Below are 23,575 nucleotides of genomic sequence, written 5' to 3' on the forward strand. Positions count from 1 at the left end.
CATTGATTGAATCGTTTTGTTTTATAGTTGTACCATAGCCAAATTAAAGTTCTTTACTTTTAATATTGACGTTGAAACTTTTTTCACAAGTATTTTCCTAGCTTAGCATTTGCCATTTATGAATTTATTATTAATTGTGTTATTTCTTTTGCACCCTAGAAAATGTATTTCAGTGTTCTAAGTGTTGAAAACACTATCAATGAAAATATTAAAGCATGATTCAAAGGTATAAATATGCAAGACAAAAAAAAGATAACTGATTTATCAGTAAGCACATCTCCTACAACTGTGTAGCATATTACAAAAATATACCATATTGATGTTTGCTTTGTCCAACAAAAATAAAGACATAATTGATTGTCAAATATGTGCTCTTCTACCATGTTTTCCCCAGAGATTTTCACAGCATTAAGCTCAAGAAACTTCTGTCCATATCTTTCCCATAAACAGTCATAAATTATAACTAAGGAAAAGTTTATGACAGATTTACCAACACCTAAGGCTAAAAACAAGATCCATTTCTACTGATATTTTCCACTAAGAGAAAAAGACAACAATCTGAGAGGAATTACAAAGTAAATAAAAACATAGTATTTGATTGTATGGTTTACATAAACAGCTACAGACATACTACATTAATATTTCTTTCTAAAGCCAAAGTGAAGGAGTTGTTTTCATAAATACTGAGGAGTACAATGTAGCTTTACACATATATGTAAATCACATACATAGTTGATTTAACACACTTAAGTTCATCTGACGATATCTTTTTTACTTCTATATCCTCCATACTTTACTTCCAGTGTTTGCCTCAAAAAGACTATATTACTTCAAGTTTCACAACCACATAAAACATACACGGACCTTTCTACTTTTTGCTACACCTCACAGAAATAAATTCATTTTAACCTCCTGTTTAAAACTAATTTTTAAATTTTTAAACGTAATTATCCCTGATACCATTCTTCAACAAGAAGGAGATGTGAATTCAGGTTTGGGGTTTTCTTTCTGAATTTTAGTAATAAAACTTTCATATTATTAGCTGTTTCCATTTATCCATTAGGATCAGGCACTTTTTATTCTGATTCACAATGCATTTATCCTTTGAGAGACTACTCTTACAGGGTTTTTTTTCCCCCTTTGATTTTGCAGCTCATTAATAAACTCTGGAGACTTAGGGATTCTTTTTCATGGTATATAGCCTTTTTCATTTTGTTATTCCTTCATTTTTCAAATATTTGTTCTATTGTTTCCTTTGTAAAATGTAATGACTATTTACGTCAAATATTAAACTTCTGTGCTCTCAGAAACAGAATTCAATCCTACAACCACCAAAGTCACTGAGAATGGTTCTTTTAACTTTAATTGGGTCTTAATACTGAAAAGTAGAGTTTTAGTGCCATTGTTATTTATACAATCTAATCCTAGGCATCTTTTATATGCTCTGGATTACAATCTGGAGCTAAAGAATCTTTTATAATGACTACACATGTAATTTGGGCTGTTCTGAGTTATATTTAAACCATGAACAAAAAACAGTTCACAGGACACAGTGTCAAATCTACACTCAGCTTTGAAGTGCTTCTATAAGTAATTGTCCAAACTGTGAATAATGCCATCACATATTGCCTTTCATCTCTTTGAGATCAAGGAGGATCGATCACAAGAGTGTAATAGAAACCAAACCAATCCTCAAAACTGTACTAGAGTTTGAAGCAGAGGATGCAAGAAGGCATGAACAATACAGGCTGAAAAGTAAGGCCAGCATTTGACATCTCTCAACTCTGTTCTGGTCAGACCAAATATCTATCTACATCAGTACTCTGCTTCCAGAAGAGTTCAGTAGCAGAGGCTTATGGAAAGAATAAAAGAAGCTGGACATGTTGAGGATAATCCTTCCTTTAGTATATTCTTTCAGACCTTGGAAACTGGTCTTTCTGCTAAAATCTAGGGACATATTCTTCATCTTAAAACAGTAATCTATTTTCTAGTGACAAATATAACTATTTAGTCAGTGTGTTTGCCAGGTCACCTCTATGTCAATCCAGAAAAATGTAAATCACGTACAACGCTCAGGAGATATAACTGCTGAAGTAGTGCAGATTAATTTCAAAACACCAACATGGTGAATGCCATGGGAGCTGAAGATACACCATGTTTCCAAACATGGTCTATCTCAGAATCACCACCTAGCAAAACTCTGAAACTATCTTTGAAAATTAGGGAAAACTAACTCTTTATACCTCTTTCCTTTCTTCTTTCATTTCCTCATTGACTCATTCACTGTTTTCAAGACAGCAATGGTTTAGTCAGAAAAAAAAAAAAAAAATGATATTTATGTAGTGCTTTTACTTATATGGTATTTTAAGATAAAACCAGGAAAATTACCCAACAGAATATAAACAAGCAGAAGAAAATTAACATCCAAAATACTCTGTGAACCCAGAGTTATGACTGGCTCCTGATCATTACAGCAGAACAGGAAGAATGGTAGAGGGGAAAAAAGGATCTTCTATTCAAAGTAGTATTTCTACATTACAATTTCACAGAAATAATATGTGGAATTCTTCACTTTTAAAAAAAGATTCACCCTTCAGTTCATCTGCCTGGTTTTGTCTAATGTATTTTTCTGGACTTCTGCTCCCCTATGTGAGGTAGGCCATTAGTGTCATTCTCAGGAAGAATGGCCCTTTTTCAACCAGATTTTACAATATATCTGCCCTCTCCACAATCAAAATCATTTTTAATAAAAATACTATGTAATAAGAGTAAATAAATAAACGAATCAGAATGAACCTTTCCACTAGCTTTCTCTATAGAATACAAATTTGAATAAAGTTCTTCAAGGTGGTGACGTCCTTGATTTCTTCTTTCCTAGTTTTTAGTGAGCATATTTGAATAGTGCACTTAAAGTCTTGCTCGCTTCAAGACTAAAAAAGTTAAAAGAAAAAGACAAGTGAAAGGCAGAACCTTCAACAGCCTTCTATGACTATTTCAAATAAGATGAAAAAATTCCTTTTGGGCAATATATGCCACATGAAGAACTACTTTTCCTGGTGTTAGACATTCGGTAGGTTAAATAATTGCTTAGACTGGGAGAGGGAGTGGTCCAGCAGAAGGATCATATACTGAAGGTCACCCCTGTGGATACTCACAGCCAGCCTACTGAACTGCCTTTCATCTGGCAGAAAGCTGTAACTTTCTCTCTTGGTTCCTGGTAAACATATTTCATTCTGTGTGATATCTCATTCAAATATCATACTAGTCCAGGACAACATCTTTCATTTCTTTTTAAACTGAACTTCATTTCTGCCAAGGCTTAAGTATCTGCTAGGAATTTCTTCTCTAAAATCCTACGTAAGTTTTGACAAATTTCTTAAGAAATCACAGATTTTTAGCTCTTATAGCTGAAACACAAGGACTAGATCACTTATCTATGCTCTTTTGTGTATTGTTGATAGATTGTGATTGAAAACTTCCTTTGAAATTAAAGATCGGAATATATTTGTGTATTTAGCCTTTTCTTTCATCCAGTCCTTTTAGGAATCAGAATACTCTATGGACTAGTTTTTCTGTGAAACACAAGTTCAAGTGTAAAGCTTAGTTCAATGTTAGGAAGTTAAGCATCAAATCAGACCCAGACTTTTTAAAAAACTTCCAAAGCTAAGAAAATATGAGATATAAACATCCTTAACTCTATCATCTATCAGTTGCATTATTATTCCACGTCCAATACTACAAAAATTCAGTCTAAATTCTGCCATTTTAAATCTATATGTAAATGTTTTATACAATTTTATAAAAAAAATAAATCTTTTTTATTAGACTGTGTAGTGGATATACATTTTACAGAAAATATACCTCTGAACTGCAAGCAGTAGGAAAAACAGTCCTTTACTCTGAGTTTCTCTTTCACTCTTTTTAACATATTTTATGTGTTGAAGATAAATAGGTTAGCACCCTAATAAAGGTTATTTTAACCTTTGGCAATGCTTCTCTTTCTGCCCTGTCTTTATATAAGACAATATATATACATTAGAAAAGAAAGCTGGGTACAGCTGCATTCTTATGACTGCTAAAACCAAACAAAGTTTCAAGCCAAAAAAAGTAGTCAGTATCATACGAATTCCAGAGAAACACTGCAGTGATTAATTGACCCCAAGAGATGTTATAGACTTACAAAAGTTGGTTAATTATTAAGGTACATTCTTGTAGGAAAATTAGAGGACAAGTATAGTTGTGTAGTTATCCATTTATAAGAAGGATATATTGATGATTACTGGAAAAAATCTCAACATTCTGTTAATAAAAACACTCAAGAAAATTTTATTGGGGAATGTCTTCTCTAAATGTCATTTTTCCTAACTTTTTATTAAGGTTAGAAAACTAGCTGTTCTCTCAAATTCTAATGACTATATGTATTTATGTTTAATATATGGATCTACATGATTTCTTAAAATAAATATGAATAAAATTATGGAAAGAATTTGTTTTGGAAAAGTAAACGAACAATGAAAATTTCAAGGACCATAAAAGGTTTTGTTCAAATAAAAGGCTGAATGTCTACACACATAACTCTCCAAAAGTCTGAATCTTTTTGTAGTTCATGTCAGTCATTCATGATCTACATGACCTAAACTTTTCCAAAAATGCATTTTTATCTTAAGCCTGACAGTGTTCAAAGGAAGCTCTGTGTCCTTGTTTTGAATATAGGAATAAAAAAATAGAGATGTGTAAATGGTAACCTCAACCACAAAGGTTAGACATAGTTCAAGTAAGCTTCAGAAACTTACGCTTCAAAAATCTTTTGAGATATATGTGCCCAACCACCTAAATAAACATCAAGCTCCTGGAACTTTCAGGCCACCCCTCAGAATAGGTCTAAGACTCCAGATATGGTCTTTCCCCATTAAAATGACAAGAATCTTCAGGACTTCCTCTCTCTGACTCTGCCACATGACACAAATTTTAGCTGCCATGTCCCTGTAAGCCTTTTTCCAGATTTTTTTACTTCTGTGAAAACAAACAAAAAAAAACTTTCACGGGGCAATGAATTAAAAACTTAGAAAAACAAACAGCCAAGGAACCACTCATCCTTACCCCTTAAATACCATGTATTCAAACAATATAAAATTTCAAAGGAACACAACCCAAAATGTTCTATCAAGTTTTGGTAAGGAATACTAAAAACGCATTAGAAAAGAAAGCTGTACTTCAGCTTGCAGTTTTGTCAAAAGAAGGGAAATCAAGCAGAAGCACATGGTAATAAAAAATAGACTAGTCCCAAGTTTATACTCATTTAACCTTTAACATGTTTCAAAGTTCAGGTCACATGAGAAATTTTATTCAATTTCAAGACAACTTTTCCTTTTTGCTTAAAAGTCCCTATTTCAGAAACAAGAACAAAAAAGTATTTGGAAGACAAAGAGCAAAGAAGGACTAAGTTATAAGCATGTATTTTTTTGAAACTTATGTTAAAAAATCTCTAATTACATTACAATATGCTTAATTCTAAAGAAGGTATGTCTCAATAATCTCTCAGCTTCACTTATATTGTCATCCTTATATCTCCCTAGCACTATCTCTTCTGTTTGAAATAAATTATGCACAAATGAATCTGCAAGTTGAAATTTGTTGATTCATAACTGTAGTCTCAACAACTTTAGTCTTTTGGGACCTGCAATGCTACTCTCTGGGAAATTCTAGAGCTTCAGGAGCTGATTCTTTGCAATGTTTTCCTGGTGTAAACTCAGATTTGTGAAACGATCAGCAACTACTCCTATTTCCATATAAAAAAAAATTAATAAGTATTTTTCATGCAAAAAAATTACTAGATTGAGTACTAGGAGATGGTTTTAACAATATTTAGCATTTAGGATTCCTTAGCCCACTCTGTTCAAGGACAAAGTAGACATAAGGTCATATAGCTTTTAGCTAAATTAAGAGTGTGTTATAGCACAGAAGATTTTTGTTTTTGTTTTTGGTTTTTTTTTTTACCATTCTTTGTTTCCACTATTAAGAACTGAAGAATTGCATGGTGCATGGCAAAGAAAGTCCATTATGACTCTACATCCTTTGCTGTGGGAGTGCCTCCTAGATAGTCAGCCCCTAGCCAACAGTGTTGCCCATATATATTGGACTTTGGACCTGCTCTTGTTAAATATCATGAGGCTCTGGTCAGCCTGTTTATCTGGCCTGTGCAGGTTGCTCTAGAGAACACCCTGATCCTCCAGTCACTGCCCTCAATCTGCACAATTGCTGAGATTGCATTCTGTTTCAGGTTGCTAATTAAAATTTTAACTATTTTGGGCCCCCTACCATCCATGATGGGCTCTATTAATTACTGTCCACAAGTTGGACTTGGCACCAAAGAAGAACACACTACTTGAGCCTGGCAGTGCAGTTAATTTGAAAGTGACCTTTACTGTCTGCTTGTTCAACTCACACCTCAAAACATTTTGAGAATAAAGCTGTGGGAGGCAGTCAATGGCCTTGCTAAGGGCAATGCAATATGCACTGCACTATCCTTATTCATACTGCCAGTTACCTTTTGACAGTAAACAATGAAGTTGACAAGTCCTTGGTAAACCCATGCTAGTTTTTCCCAGTCATCATCTTTCATAGGTTTAGAACTGGCTTCTGAATGTATTTGCTCCAAACCTTCAGAGGAAGTGAGATAATGTTGATTGGCATGTAGTTCCCTGGATCTTTCTTCTTGACTTTCCTGAAGATGGGTGTGATGTCTACCCTTTTCCAGTCACCAGTAATATCCGCCAGTTATGTTCTTTCAAAGATGATAGAGAGTGACCTCAAAATGACATCAGGTAGCTTGTTGAACCCCCTTGGATGCATCCTATCTCTTCCCTTGGACCTCTGTTCAGGGGAGGCAAGTTGTGCTCCAATTGGGTAACAACTGCTATGTTCTAAACTAAGAGCATTTCAAGGCAATGAGACATGCATAGATTTAAGAGCAGAGGAGAACAGAAGCTGACATGTCATGTTCTTCTTGGGTTCCTCCTTTAAGTACTGCAATTTAACTCAATTACAATATTCACTGCATCAATGACCTCTTCTCATAAAGCACAGACAAATCACTTAGGATAGCTCCTGAAATTTGTAAATATGGATTACTAAAGATCTCTTTTAATGGAAATCAATGTATGTGGACATGCTAATTACCAGACATTTAACTAGATACTTTAAACACAACCTACACCTATATTAAAACATCAATTTCAACATTACACAAAAATTAAAGAACTTAGGGGAGATAAATTCAGTGATTTGAGGTCCTTAGCTCGGTTTTCAAGAGATTCCAGATGCAGATGTACTTACTGAAAAGAACTGATGCCTGTACTATTGCTTCCACTTACAATGACGCATTTGGCTTAAAACAGTTTTCCTTTCAGGCAACTATAATGGGTCTAAAACTTCAAAGAACTAAAGTTTTTTGCACTTCGATACATTTTTCCATTGCTTGGCCTGTTTATTCAATTCCGAGGCTTGACTTTGTATTTAGAGAAATAAGACTAGGAAGTATAATTAATGACATCACTACACTTTGATATGTCATAGAAGCTAAATGTAATTTAGAAAAATAATATACCACTGGCTACATATAGGTTCCAAATTATATCTGTAGTGGGCTTTCCTTTGGGAAGTATTTGTTTGAATCTGGCTATTGAACCAAGAACTGAGCAGAGACAAGCTGTGAAGATAGGTTCTGTTTAAAAATTAACAGCATTTCAGGTGGTATGAAGAATTCAGATCTCATGGTGGAAGGCCAGAAAGCAATCAAAGCACAAAGTACTGTGAGGTTGGAGTGTTAGCGACAGTCACAACTTCTAGTAGCTGTGTTTGTGTTTATTTTATCAGCTACTGACTGCAACAACATACTCTCAAGACCAGAATATCTATCAGATAACTAGAAAACAAGATTTCAGCATGTAAGATAAGCAGCACTACTGAAGGAGGCAGAAGGTTTATGAATCTGCTGATGCCACAGACTGAGAATAGCATGCAATTCACTAACATAGCAGCTGAAGAAACAGGAACATATCAAGAGATCATTTATAAACACTCATGGAAAAAGATTGATCTTTCAATATATTACTTAGGACAGAGTTTTTTCCCTCCTTTTTGAAAGAACGGAATGTATCTAAGGAAATTTTCATCAGACACTTTTTTGCTTTTCTACAACATTGTAACTTTATACGCAATTTGATGGAAAAAGGATCATATTCTTTGCAGCATGCAATACAGAAAAACTGGATCCTGATCTGACATTTATAAGCAATTACAAGGGCTAGACATACGTAAGAGTGTCAAGATACAAGAAATAAACATTATGAGGACCTTCTAATCCATATGCTACACTTATTTCCTGGCACTAGCAACAGCAATCACTGTCACAAGCTCACAGCCACCAGCTCACACCCTGAGACAAACCACATTCTGAAAGATTATCAGAAAAGAAGATAGAACACATCTATGGCTCTAGTTGGGATATGTGATAAGAATACTAAAGATGGGAGATCTAAGGAAATTATTGTTCTAATTGCTGTTTACTTTTGAAGAGTTAGCACACAAGAGGTAATTTTTATTCTTTCCACCCCTCAAAAAAGAAAAAAATGAGAAAAAAAGGAAAAGAAAAACGCTACCTAGATGTTGTGGAAGGCAAGTAAAAAATTAGAAATGACTATGTGTCTGAGTGTGGATATGCGAAAAAAATGTGAAGGAGACTCCTGATGAATAATTTCAAAAGCTGTCAAGAAGACTGGAATTTTAAAAATCTACATAATCAAGCTTAGAAGGAGAACAACACTTGGTCTCAGGGCAACAGAGTTATTGCCTTTGATGAAAAAAGGAGTGATAGATTTCTTTTTAGCTTGGCTGCAACTTACAAAGTGACTTTCTTTTTTAAACAGTATGACTAGAGATTTAAATTAAATTAAAAAATGAAGGTTTGAAAAATAGAGTACTTACTTTCTATGCCACGTAATCATCAATATTGATACCTCTCTTGATGAGAATAGGATGCGCCCATATGCTTACTCAGTGTAGGAAAACAGTAATTTATTCATTGATCACTGCTCAAGGTGAAGAATTGCCTCAATACTCATCCTATTCGATTTATTCAGCTTTCTGACACATTGGAAAGTTCAGTCATTTTAAATTTGGCTCACAACATATTCACATCAAGAAAATAACAGTGCTGATATTTAGATGGTACAGAAAATAAGAGCTATGTCAAGCAAATGTGTTGTCACATTTTGTCCACCAGAGGTAAAGTGAGCTCTGCCTTGTAGATTGTTTGCTACATGGATGGACTGCTGATGAAAGGTTGCCTTAAAATCAGCCTTCTGGAGCATATAGGCTGGAATTTTCCAAAATCCACATGAAAGACATGAAAATATCACTAAATACCAGGCTCATACTTTCTGAGACATCTGTCGGCCAGATCTTTCATCTCATCTGAGATAAACTGTTTGAAATTGCACAATAAACCAGACACAAAACTGTCATCAATTGCATCTTTGGCAATGTATGGGAGTTCATATGAATACAAGAAGGTATCAGGAATTTTTCAGGTGAAACTATTAATATTCATGCTATTGTGATCAAGTTAAAGCTAATTCCTCTAGCCCAATCACACACAATCCATTTTTCATGAGATACGGTGTCAAACTTGTACTAAAAATATACCATTGCTCAATAGGCATAAATGAATTAAAGTGAAGATCTTTGGCAAAGACTAGGGTTTTTCCCATGCTGTTTCACAGCCTCACCTTCCATTAAGCACTGGGTACACTAAGTTTATAATGAAGATATTAAACAGTTACTTAATGAAGACTGATGCCAAATGACTTATTGCACTGTGATATTTGCAAACGGTTTAAAAAGGTGCTTGCAGACTAGTGACTTTGTAGAATGCTAGGTAATACTGAATAAAATCATTATGACTGAAATCTACATAACAGCATAAGAAAAACCCGAACACAAATTAGTGAACTATTTGAAAAACTTTTGGACAAGATTTAATATATTTGTATCAGTTTGCAATAAGGAAAGGTTTTTCTGCCCTTCTCTCTCATTTCACTCACCCTATACAACAGTGAAATCTGCAGTGCAAAATGGTGTCCAAATATTTTTCTCTTCCTTCACACCCTAGCATATGGGATCTCTTAGCCCAGCAATATGTACTCCTCCCTACACAGTTGTTTGAGACACAACAGATAGCCACTGATATCATGTGTCATTATTTGGCTCTGCTTCAGCACTTTGCCATAAAACATTGAGGCCAGAAAGGAAGGAATAGGAAGTATTGACTGTTCCAAGTTTCTGTGGCTTGTCTCTGTAGAAGCAGAAAGTCCATGTGATCTGGCATCACCCAACTGCAAAGAACAAAACAGCTAAACACACATGGAAACAGGCAGCCTAGTACTGACTAGTTAGTCTGAGCAGTCAGAGCAGAATGTATGCCCATCACAGTTAAGCAACACGTTTCTCACAATCAAAATCTTCAGCACAGACAAGATATACACTTGAAAAAAAAGACAACAAAAAGAAAGAATATGACAAATATTATAATTCTAGTTACAGTCATCAATCTTAAACCTTGAAATGTTCACTCACTGAACAAAGGATATTCTTCACAGATGCATACATTGTAAATTTATCACATACACTGCTCTGTAGAAAACAGATGATATTTTTCATCACAAGAACCTAAGAGCTTGAGTAACTCATTTGACCTCAGTCCCTAGTTCAGCCTTTGGGTATGCTGTGCAAATTAAAATGTCAGTTCATGGTTCACCTGTCATCATCTGATCCTAAACACTTCCTGAGAATTTCTCCCTAAACCCATGTTTTATTTCTTACCTAATAAACTCAATAACAATTTGGGGTGAAAAAAAGAAAAGAAAAAATGTGTGGCAACATCAGGGGTGATGCAGTACAAATCTCTCTGAAGTCAGCTGGGCTTCTTTTTTCTGCCTTCTCCACCCCTTCCCTGGCCTCATGAGCACCTGCCCAAATGTGACTGTCTTGCTGACAGATGGAACAGAATTGTCTATGTAGTTTTCAGTTTAGCAATTAAAAAAAACCCAACCAAACAAAAAACCATGACAGGATTATTTGGGCCAAACAGAGTGAAACAAGAATGGCTCAACTGAAATACAGTGCGTAAGACTCTGGCCTACTGGCTGAATAATTCAAAACAGGATATTTTCCTTTTTTAATATATGAACAGATACTTCCTTCCTGTGTGAAGTAATAAAACCTTCATTGTTCTGCTTTTTATTATTTTAGAAAGAAGCCAGGGATCAGAGAACATCAACTAATGAAACTGTTTTGTATATATATTTCAAATTAAAATGAAAAAAATCCTAAAATTTAAGCCAGGTCTCTATGTTTACACACACACATTTCCTGTCTGATTCCTGGGAGCCCTGCCTCAACCATTTTGTATGATCTTAAATAAGGTAATAATTCTGAAAATGTATCTTAAAATAGTTGCTGAAGGGGAGAAAAAAAATGAAATTACCTTAAGTAATTTGTAACAATTGGTAACAATTTCATTCAAAGTTCAGCTATTTTGTACAGGGAGGGGTTGGCAAAAGTAGGCTGATACTCAGATGACCAAAGACTGATCAACTGTAAACTGCATTGCACCAACCAACATCATCTTTGATTTCATAACTTGATATGATCAATACAAACATGATTATAAACAGGACCTAGTTCTGTCAGTACAGGCAGTATTAGGGCTATCGCATCAATCTCCCTTGCAAAATTAAAGTGGAATATTGACAAACGGCTCTTGCAAAGACACAGCAGCTGAATAAGCACATTCAGAGACAAGAAAAAAAATCTGAGTCATATCCTTTTAGGTCTCAAATGGCCACACTGCTGTCAGTTTTCTTTGCTTTACCTGAAAGCATTTAAAAAAAAAAGGCAGCCAACGAATGTGAGCAATTAGAGAAGAAAGTGCTCCAGTCAAATACATAGGTAAGTCATCAACAGCTGCCTTACTATTTAGTATGAATACCGGGTCTAGAACTTCCTATGTGGACTGTCTTTTGAGGCTATAAAAGATAAAGTTCCTTTAAAATTTCTTTTCCTTGTTTACTGAATGACGATATTGATCCTGTAGACATTTTTATTTTTTACTTAAGTATAGCTAAATGCCATTTTGAAAGTGACAGTACTCCCCAAATTCGTTTGAAGCCTGCTTTTATTCCTTAGAATGGAAATGTCTGATCCAATTTCAATCTTTTGAAACTGAAAGAACATTATTAATGCTATATAACTTGCCAAAATTATTAGTAATAATGTCTCAATTTTTAGCATTACAGAACTTCTAATTGTGGGGTTTGGGTTTTTTTCTGATTTAACTGTACTTCTCTTCATTTGATTGCATTTAACTGCAGAAATATATGGGATTCTATGGTGGGTCTGACATTAATAGCACAGTAACTATCAGAGCATCTCAAAGAGCAGGAATCAATTAACCCATGACAAATATATCTAAATCAGCTATATATGTATAAATGCTTTTTTATTTCTGGACATCCAACATGTTAATTCTAGCTTTGGTAGTCCTTTCAATGTCTTTTATTTCCAACATCTACATGATTCCTTAAGAAGAAGAATGAACATTTTATCCTAATGACAGTGCTTACTTCAGGAAAGGTGAAAGCATCCACATTTATTTCTTCATATTCATCCTCCACTTCATCACTTTTAACAGCTGCAAGAGCACTGGCCAGTTTCTTTCGCAAAAGAAAACCCTTCCAAAATGCCTAAACAAAAAATTTAAAGCATGTTACACAAAGCCATAGATCAAACCCAAATCCAGATTCTCTATGTTATCCCATTAGGAAGATAAAACATCTTGAGCCTTTGTTTAATAGCTCAATGATCTGTTTTTTGAACTTTATGTGACATGTAAAACTACAAGACAAATTAAATGCCAGCATATGTCTAAAGCTTAGAGTACTCAAGAGGCTCTCCACAAGTAAGCAGAAAGGAATCCTGCAACTCCCTCAACTACAAACCTGGGTCAACTAATTAATTATTTGACAATTCCTTCAGGGACTATTATAAACTGAAAGGAAAGACTACATAAGAAAAACCTGAGTGTCAACTTTCAAATTACTGAGAATAAAAATACAGTTGTACTAAATGTCTTACAGTTTACAAGTAGCAATTCTTGGAGACATCTCATGCAATTGACCTAGGTCAGTTACTCTTTCTTAACTGTCTAAGCTCTTTATTTTAAAAAAATATTACCAGTAAGCACAATCATCTCAAAGAAAAAGGAATACATTAGGAATTAAAGTGCTAGAAAATGAGGAAGGTTTTTAGGAACACATGCCAAGCATAGAATCAGATCCAGGAAAAACACTTCAGAGATCACAATTACATGGATGGAGTTAAAAAAACTAAATGCAAGACAGTAATTTTCTCTAAAATCAGTGTTTGACATCACTAGAATTCAAGATGCCCTACACATTTAAAACACTGTCATGAAAGAAGTGGTGTTGTCCACCTTTAATGGCTTTGCAATGAAGGCACTAAAATAAGAAGGGTAAATCTCATATTCTGGTTTAACATTTAGCTCATTAATTTTTAGAAAATTATTCTCCAACCATGTAAATTAATGAAAATTGTACCATTTCTACACACATAATTCCTGGTTATTATAAAATTATTAAATGTGTTAGAATTGTTTTCTTATAATTTCATTGTTATTTTCCTAAAGATCTGCATAAGCATCCTGATAAAATACCCTGATATTACTGAGTGATCAAACGACAAATATATTTCATTCAACACACACAATTAGTTTTTACAAATACAAAGGAGAAAAGCAATCCTAATGATATATGCAGAAGGATAAACTGTAGATCTACAGAAGGATAAACACAAATCTATGAAAGCATCAGGTCAGTGCTCAGTCATGATCAAAAAGAAAAATTGCATGTTAGTAGCTTCTAAGAAACAAGAGGAAAACTGTCTTACTGTACTAATTCATTATATATCTGCGTACGGAATTAAGTTCTAGTTGCTTCTTTAAAAAGATTTTAACAGATTGCAGCAAAGGTTCAAACATGGACAAAAAGATAGAAAGAATTACAGAGTAATGTGAAAAGAGACTAAACAGACTAATATTTTATTTCCAAAAAGCGTATGTAAGGATGGATATAAGAGAGACCTAAAAATCTGTAACACACACAGAATATAAATAATGAAGGACTTTATTTTCATACTCACTTTGGAAATCATCATGTTTGAAACAAATGGAAAGAAGCACATATTAATCAGTATATAAATCTGTGAAACTCATCAACTTAATATGTAGCAGACGTCAAATATATAAGTTCAAAAAAGGATTAAATAAACTTATTGACATCAATTGCTAATATGCTAGCTACACAATATACTCCAGTAACAAATTTTTGCTCCTAAATCACTGTCACTTCTGACATTTTTATATAAGACTTACAATACAGAATGTTTCTAAGTTAACTTGAAATATGAAACCAACACAGGGTCAATTTCTTTCAAAATGTAGAAAAAAACTCTGGAAATGTGGCAGGCTAATACTATGTCTGGTTAGTAAACTAGACAGAATCAAGGTATGGACTTCAACTCTTGCAAATGGTAATCCATGCTATTTAACTGTTATCAGCTCAGTATCTACCATAGCCTAGGCCATGGTCTGTTCCCAAGGGTAATATGGATGAAGCAATCCTGGTTTTTGGAGATGGGGAGAGAAGGAAAGAGATGGATAGGTAGGGTAGAAGAGACAGGAAGAGTAGTTAGTCATATAGATATCAGACACGATATATTACTTGCGCAGCATCTGTCACTTTAATAGCACAGACATACCTCAGTAAGAACATGGGCACAGTATCTCTTAGGCATAATATTAGAATTGAATCAAGCAAAAATAAGTCAGGGAAATATTTGGTGAAAATAGGGAAAATATTTTTATGTTTCTATGAAACATTTCATAAAGTCTCTCTTTTAGAAACATCAAGTTTATGTTGAATAAATAAAACAAAAATGTTTAATTATTAAATTATTAATAAATTCATAAGTAAAAACAGATAGAAGTACAAGTACACAAAATTAGTAAGATTTTTTTTTCTTATTTAATTTGCAAAACAAGTAAAGGGAATACCATAAAACAACCTGGATTACTGTGGCAGCTTCATGCTTCTGTCTCAATGCTTCTGTAGACTGATGATTCTCTGTTTTGTTGCAGTCATTTTTATTCCGAGCATGGTACTGCCGCCAAAGGGACTGGATCACTGACGCCGCCATATGTAGTCTCCTGGAAAAATAAATACCTTTATGAATGACACAGCCAGTACAAAAGGATTATCATATCTGCCAAACTACAACCATAAAACATAGCACTGTGCTTTGCAACAAATGAAAAGTTCTGCCATTAAACATGAAATTACAACCCATACATGACATATATGTTCGGAAGAATATTCACATTCTATAACTTCTGAAATCCAATTATCTAAAGACTAATCTCTGCTGGGTTCTGTTCCATTTATAATCATTGTAGAGGAAGAGTCCTCAAAGGAAGAATTAGGAGCAGAACTGGTTTAACAATGACTGAATAAATTCTTGGAAGAGTGCGTTTACTCCCACCTGTATAAAAAAAAATAAACAAAACAAAACCAACCAACCAACCAACCAAAAAAACCCAAAACAAAACAAAAACCAAAACAAAACAAACAAACAAACAAAAAACCAAAGAAGCAAATACCAAGCACTAAAGAGAAAACTGCACGAGACAGATATTTTCAATGGAGCAGACAGGAAAAATGGAAAGCGCAATTTCATCTTTTTCCTGCTTTTACCCTTTAATCTAAGAATACTGACTAGTGGTTTTCCATGTAAATTTTCTAATTTGCTCATTTTTTAACAAGCACTAATTACAGACTACTTAGATTTGTTCAGTGATTGAGATTTCTAAATATATATTCAATTAATTTATATTCATGGAGAAAAAGTTTAATGTCAGCTCTGCATTATGACTTTACTATCTTGGAATCCTTTTCTCCACAAAATACTCATTTCAATTGGACAGTGGATTTAAATTTTCCCCAATCTTTACATAATTTCTTTCCTTGTGCAGTGCACCTATTTAAATAGAGAAGTACTATTCAGAAAAAAAAAAGCAGCACACTTCAGAGGTCAAGACATAATTTTTTTGCCCTAAATGTGTTTTTTAAGTTTATCAACCCCCAAAAATGAATTCTTTATAAGCTTTGCATCTCTAGGAAGCATGAACTGAATAAGAAAAACAAACACAAAAAATGGTTTGCATTCTGTTTTGAAGAGACATCTCCAAAAAGACACTTACAGAATGCATTTAAAACATTAACTAAAAACTAAATTAACTTTTCAAAAATAATTTTTTTAAGCATTCATCTTCTGCAATAGACTACTGTACTCGATTTCAATTTGCTGAGAGGCAATGATGAATTGCATGGTCTTCCTGAATAATAAATTTTATGACAAATTATTAGTGTCTTAAGTATCCACTAAGCACTACCGCCTATTTACCATGTCTAAACAGAACAAAGAAGCACACCCACCACTACTGCTTTTCATAGTGTTCTCAAGACATCTATTTTTGAAACTGAATTCTTATGAAATTGTAACTGAACCCTTGACCCTTTAGGGCAAAAAAAAATCAGCTTCTGTTTCCCCTGACTGTACATCCAAACCCACACAAATCAGCAGTAAATACATTCCATAGAGGTAATAAGCCAGTGTATTTCATGTGGGAGAAAATGTAGGGGCACAGAAAAAGTTGAATTGGCCTCTCACCCCTGTCTCTAGTTTTAAGAAGCAGGTTGAGGCATGTTGGAGGAGTACCAAAAGCAGGGCAGGCTGCAAGCTCTTCAGTCATCACAACAGCAGGAGACAGGCCTAAGGTCAAGGGAGTAGGATGGTAGATTTAAGGAATTTTTACCTCTTGCCTTCTAAATGGTACTGACTGTAAAGTCTACACAGATGAATCTTGAATGTCTAATGAAGAGTATAGCAAAAAAGCTTTACACTAGTTTGTAGTCAAAGCTTCTGGAAAACATCAGCATTTGCATTCTTAACACTGTGTTTGAACTGATGTCACAACATTATTGCAAAAAAAAAGGAAATTAAAGGAGACCAAGAGGAAGTTTTCAAATTCTCTTATTATACAGTATTTTTAAATTATTTGAAGTGCTTACATATCTATATTCTAATATATCAACTGACAGAATACCACAAAGGATTCTTGTTAATATGGAAGCCTAGTGTGCAACACCTCAATATAACTCTTTATTGTCTAATAAGCTTAAAAATATTATCTTGCAAGTTCTGTGCCTCTGTTTTAAACAAGAAATCCTCACTCCTATTGTCGATCTGAATAATCTATTTGAAAGCAATCTGACATCTGTCTTACCTTTCCGTATCGTTCTCAAAAAGCTGGAGATTTCTTCTCATAGTACTTGCTACTATCACTGATTGTTGTGATGTGAGTTGGGCTGATATGTTATTGTTGTCTTTGCTCTCCCCACTGTAATTAATACAAGATTCAGTACTCTTCTGCTTCACTCTCTGATCTTCTTTATTTTCCTTCTGGTGTACAGGTATGGAGGAGTTAATGAATGTGGCCTGAGTATCACCAGTAGTAATCCATCTTTTGGAAGGATCCAACAAGACCTGTTTATTTTCTGTCACACCCATGATAAAGAGGTTATTTTCCTGTAGGCAGCCAGTGGATGTTTGTTCTAAATGATTTTGAAGCGCTTCTGGTCCATCTCTGTCCGTAACGTTTAGTTCACCATATTCATGTGCATATCGATGTTTAACACTAAGTTTCATCAACTGATTAAAATACCAGCATTTTCCCTGTGCAGAATCAATAGAAGTAATTCTGAAAAAAAGATAAAAATGTTTTTACATGTGTTTCTGACTGTAAGAATGCTTTAAAAAGAATATATCCCCTCTATTATTTTCTAAAATACCTTGTATTTTCAAATATTCTTACATGTTTCCATATTCTTAAGGAAATAGCAATTATTCTGATTGGAAACTCATTTTCAACACTCATAAATCTTAATAGCATTTGTCTTCTTTTGGACATATTTAAAATTTTGCTATAAATCCTATAGCTGCCTTATTAATCCCTTATCTGGGAACTATGAAAGCTACTATAAAAATAACAGTATATTGAAAATTTAGATAAGAACTAAAGCAACCAAACTCAGACTTAGATTCAAACCAACAAACCACAATGTCTAGAAAGAATTTAGGAAAACAGAAACTTTTAAGTATAGATGTATTCATCAATACATCTATAAGGTAAAGTGCTAGACTGAAGCAACAGTAATCTATGAAGTCTGGTTCTCATTGGTTCTTTGTGTTTCACTCTGTAAATGATGAGTAAGAGTAAATATGAACTAATTGTTACAGATTCAGATGGCAGTCTGTCCTTTGGACAGCGTCCATCATATTAGGTAGCAGGTACTTCAGGAATCATGAAAACATTTTTCTTCAATAACAAAGATAGATGCAGATATCTGTGATGTGTTGATAATTTCCAAGGAGCACAAAGTCAATTCTAGGACAGCAATTCAAGAGAAAAAGTAGAAATAAAATCAATCTTCTTGTTCTTCTGAAAAAATCAGGTCCTAAAATTATAGTTAGAATAAAAGAATTTTCCTTCTTGTTCATCATTCTTGAAAGATGAAGTTTTTATAAGGTTTTACTGTGAAAAGACTCTTTACCATCATAATTATATCCTTTAATGACGTTCAACTAAAAACATTTTAGATTTTTAAGAACATAGTGAATCAGATCTTACAAGATCTTACTGTTAGTGCAACTTCAGTGCTAAAGGACAAAATCTGAATGGCTAAATTGGAAGCCAAATCCACATAGCTTAAGCACACAACTCATTGTGCAGTAGCTGTGCATTTGATTGTCCATTACACAACATTACTCCTACTCCTGTTAGTTCCATAAACATGACAATTCCTAAAAATATTTAAACCAATGCATATATTTGTTTAAGGATCTAACACACTATATACTAAGAATAGCAATTTCTTTATTGGAAAATACCTATAGCATGAGTTAAATATTTTAGTTAAATAATTTTAATTCACTGAAGTATTAAAAAAGATGTATTTGGTACAAGATCGTTACCAAATTTGTACAAAAATACTACGGTGAGAAGACAAAAAAATATAAAAAGATTTAAAAAGAAGTCCATGTCCACTTTTTTCTTCCCCTTTTCTTTAGTTGTTTATTTGAAAATAAAAATGTTGCAGAAAATGCCAGAATGTTTTATATATTGGGACAAAATAAACTTTTGCGTGAAAAGCATATCCTGAGTATCCATGTTCATTCTCAAAAAAAGAAACGGAAAGAAAGAAAAACAAACCACTATAACAGTGAATCGAGTAGGATACTTGTGCATCCTCTCCTATGACAGGTGCAGGGGTATCTCAAGTACCTGTTTCACCCTTCAAGTGGCTACGAATATGTCAAGCAGAAATGGGAAGGGAGGTTGATGGGAATTAAAAATTCAAGCAGGGAGTAATTTTGTGGTCACCAGGGATCATGTGTTACTTTTTTTCACAGTGGTTGCTTTTTGAGCAGTTTTCCCAAGCAGTGGCTGAAAAATACAGTCTTGTCACTGCGGGCATGCACTGTCTCCCAGTTGATACATTCCCTGGCAATTCGCAACTATACATTGATTTTGCAGGATTTTTAGGCTGCCCTCTGTATCGGTGCTTTCCTTTTAGGCAGTCAGATCACCTTCAGTTTCAAGAAACTATAAAGGAAGCTGAAGTGACATTTCAGAGAATTATGAGCAATAAAGTGGCTTGGTAACTTTTGGGTGTCTCCTGCAAGGGTGAAGCTCCAAAGCTCAGACAACAAATGATGGGGCCTGAGTACCAGGCAGCAGTCAGCTTGCAGGTCCCTCAGGAAAACAGGGATTTCAGGTATCCTCTCACTGCACTGCAACTTTCTCAATGTCTCAATAGGCCTGCATTCTTGATATCTGAGCTCTGCTCCTGAAGATTGCTTATTCAAACCAGAGAAAGGAAGTTGCTGTAACAGAAAATACGCAGGACTGGTTTACTTCTTTAATAGAAAAAAAATACATACAAGGAAAGAGAGAAGACAAGGTAAGAAATATGACAGCATTAAGACTTTTGATACCACAGTATTTCCTTTTCAGTTAATGTAAATTCATTATTGTTTGCCTTTCAGATATTTTCCTGTGCTATCGGTCAAGGGGTCTGGTCACACTAAATCTGGAATTGCTTCTTGGTTATGATACAACCAAGTTTTAAGCATAAACTGGCATCTATACAAAACAAGAAATGGGATTATCTCATGGAAGCACCAGTATCCATAGCGTCTGGCTGCTTAGTATGTAACGAAATGTAGATGAACACAGTGGTCTTGCTACAGCAAAATTTCTATGGCTTCCAGCTTTTACCAGCGCATTTGCTCATGTTCAATGGCTGCCTGGCTTCCCACAGTTTTATTTTGATTCTAACAAGTGAAAGTAATTTATGCCATATGCAAATTTTAGCATAACCACAAAGGATGAACTCCTTTTGCCATGGGAGAAAAGGAGAATAAGCCAGGAGAGAAAGGGCTGGGTCTTTTGCAGCAATGTGCACATGTGCTATAATAGCGGTCCTGATACTACCTAAAGACTGAGATATTATTTTTACAAACAAATGTTAACAGCAGAAAGCTACCTGTAGCTTTTTTTACCAAACAGATACCTCTCTATTTGTGCTAGCATTTTCCAGAGACTTTGAGGAAAGATAAAACCATTAGAATAAGATTTTAATCTCTTTGGAAATTGAAATCAGGCATTTATTAATGACTGTTACAATTTCAGTCCTCACATCAATCCACCAAGAGTATCCATCACTGTCTTGGTTAATTTAGACCAAACCCTGCTCAGTTTCACATGCAGCGTTTGGGAAGGGAGGAGTAGAGGTGGGGAGGAGTAAACTCCCACTGGCAGCACCTAGGAAGCGTAAGGATTCATGCACAGGCTGAGTTAAAAGACATGGAAAAGGACAAAGTCATTCATCCTTAAAGGCCTTTCAGTGGAGTTTAAATCAGCCAAAGTGTTGCTACTTAGGAAGTTTAAGGTGGTTACAGAAGCTTGCTTATAGAGCCGATACATTTTGTATAGAATTTCTTTCTGCAATCACATCTGCAATGACTGCCAGGTTACTCAAAGAGCATAAGTCTGGAAAAGTCAGCAGAACAAATCTTTCAGAGGCAAAAGAGACAGTGGAAAAACAAGCCAGTTCTAATCAGGAACAGCAGTTTTCTCCTGGCCTTATCAGCTAAATCATAAACAATATTCTACCTCTTTGTGTACTAGTTTGTGTACTAGTTAAAACTTTGCCTAATATCATGTTTTTCCCTTTGTGGCTCTACTGTGATTTTCATAATTATGATACATGAAATAGTCAAATAGTACAATTTATGTGAGCTTGTTTTTGCTACAGTGTTGTAAAATCTAATTTGTCTTCAGGGAAGTTTCTATAAGCATCATTACTGATGTTCAACTGCAGGCTACAAAAGTCCCTTAAAAACACATGAAAGAGGTCATTGTTTACATATTCTCTCCTTGCAATACCATTTATGAAATTCCTGTCATTTTCACTGCATTATACATATAGTATTTATACAGTTCCACTAGCCAGACATCTGCATATCTGATGACTGAAAGCAAATTGCTGCAACGAATGTGTTATATTTTTTTATATGATTACTCATTACAAGTCATCTAAAGAATGTGTGACAGAAAACATTTATTAGAATAGAGAAATTAAATTTTAAAATAAGTTTTATTCTTAAGCATGGCAACAACAGAGAAGTTTCAGAAAGAAACAGCACAGATAATTTAACTGGGCAGCAGTGGTGTATGAAACATGAAATAGGGAAGCAATCAGTGATTACTTTTGGCAGCTTACATACTTGAGGTCGCACCTACAGAGGCTTATAACTTAGTAAGATATGAAACAGACAGAAGTTTGCTCTGTTGCTGGCCTGTTCTTTAGCAATGTCACATTAATTCAGTCAAAGCATTGCAATATGTACATATAATAGCTATGCTGTTAAGGTTTATATACAAACAAGTTGTTTAGAGTTCCTTTTATGAATTGCAGTTTTCAACGGTTTTCAAGTCATCCATAAATTTTACGTTAGTCAAAATAAAAGGGTTTTAACACATAAGAAATTAATTTTAATTCTAAATTTGATACAAGATGTTTCAATCATGTCAAAGTTACCAATTCAAAAGATTGTGAATGAATTCGCAAAATCTCAAGAACCCCACAACCCTCCCTCCTCCCTGTACCCTGTCCTCCCCCTCTCCACCCAAATCATATATTCCGGAAAGAAGAGACGTTTACATAATATCCTCTTCCACTACTGTTCTTCTCAAACATCTGCAGGCTCTTTCAAACAAAACTGACACAGAATCATAGAAAAATTCTCAATTGAAGGAACTCTGGAGGTCTCTAGTTCAATCTTCTGCTTCCAGCTAGGTTAGCTCTCAGATCAGACCAGGATGCTCAGGGCTTTATCCAGTCAGGTCTTGAAAATCTCCAAGAACAAGGAGACCTCTCTGGGCAATCTGTTACAATTCATCACTGTCCCAACAGTGAAAAGACTTTTCCTTATGTCCAATTGTCCTGACTCTGGTTGGGATGAATTAATTCTCATTACAGGCGTCCATATGGTGCTGTGTTTTAGATTCATGACTGGAACTAAATTGATAAAAGACCAATGTTTTGCTGAACAGTGCCTGGACAAAGTCAAGGCCTTCTCTCTTCCATTCAGCAAGTAGCCTGGGAGTGGGCAGGCGGCCTCCTTTCTTTACCTCCTTCCTAGGTAAAGAACTTTGCACTTGTCCTTGCTGAATTTACAAGGTTCCTGTTGACCTGTCTCTCCAGAATGTCCTTCTGTCTGGTAGCTCTCCCCTCAGGCATGTAAACAATTGCCTCCAAATTTTTTGTGATCTGCGAGTATGGTAAGTGTGCGCTCCACCTCCTGCTCCCAGTCTTCGATAAAAGATATTAGACGTACAAGTCAGCCTCCAGAAAGTAGCATAAGCCTAGGAATTAACTATTAATAGTTAATGGTTGGTCTGAGTCTGACTATCCAACAAGTTTCTTATGTATCTTTCTTACTTATGTCCATTCATGCAGACCATGGTTAAAAAAAATATTAAATTTTATGAATATTATCTTTCCCTTCCATTTTTTACCATCTTGCAGAAATGCATGTGAAAGTTAGGTCCTCAGATTCTACTACAGTTCTCCCACAAGTCATATCCTAATTATAGATCAGCACTATTTTCTGCAAGGGATAATGATAAAACTGGTCCTAAATATCAGACACAGAAAATTTTTCTCAACCATAAAGGAGGCAGAGTGCTTTATTTATCTTTTTTTTCCTCTTCTTTTTTTTCCTTTTAAGAAAAAGAAAGGAAGGAACGCCATTT

At 34.6% G+C, this 23,575-nt stretch overlaps 1 protein-coding gene across 10 annotated transcripts in view; it reads right to left on the bottom strand.

Annotated features, from left to right (window-relative positions):
- Window positions 1-23,575, bottom strand: part of LRRIQ1 (leucine rich repeats and IQ motif containing 1) — a 109,141-nt gene that overhangs the window by 57,427 nt on the left and 28,139 nt on the right. For all 10 annotated transcript variants that reach the window (XR_003530909.1, XR_003530910.1, XM_027663385.1 and 7 more), the window contains 3 exons: window positions 17,480-17,953; window positions 15,202-15,343; window positions 12,684-12,803 (listed from right to left, as the gene is read on the bottom strand). Coding sequence is in view for 8 of the 10 variants with exons in the window: in XM_027663385.1 (XP_027519186.1) it covers window positions 12,684-12,803; window positions 15,202-15,343; window positions 17,480-17,953 (736 nt within the window). In the remaining 2 variants the exon portion in view is untranslated. The remainder of the gene's footprint in view (window positions 1-12,683; window positions 12,804-15,201; window positions 15,344-17,479; window positions 17,954-23,575) is intronic.

Source organism: Corapipo altera, unplaced genomic scaffold, assembly GCF_003945725.1.
Source record: "Corapipo altera isolate COAL_440 unplaced genomic scaffold, ASM394572v1 1, whole genome shotgun sequence".
Classification (NCBI taxonomy): domain Eukaryota; kingdom Metazoa; phylum Chordata; class Aves; order Passeriformes; family Pipridae; genus Corapipo; species Corapipo altera.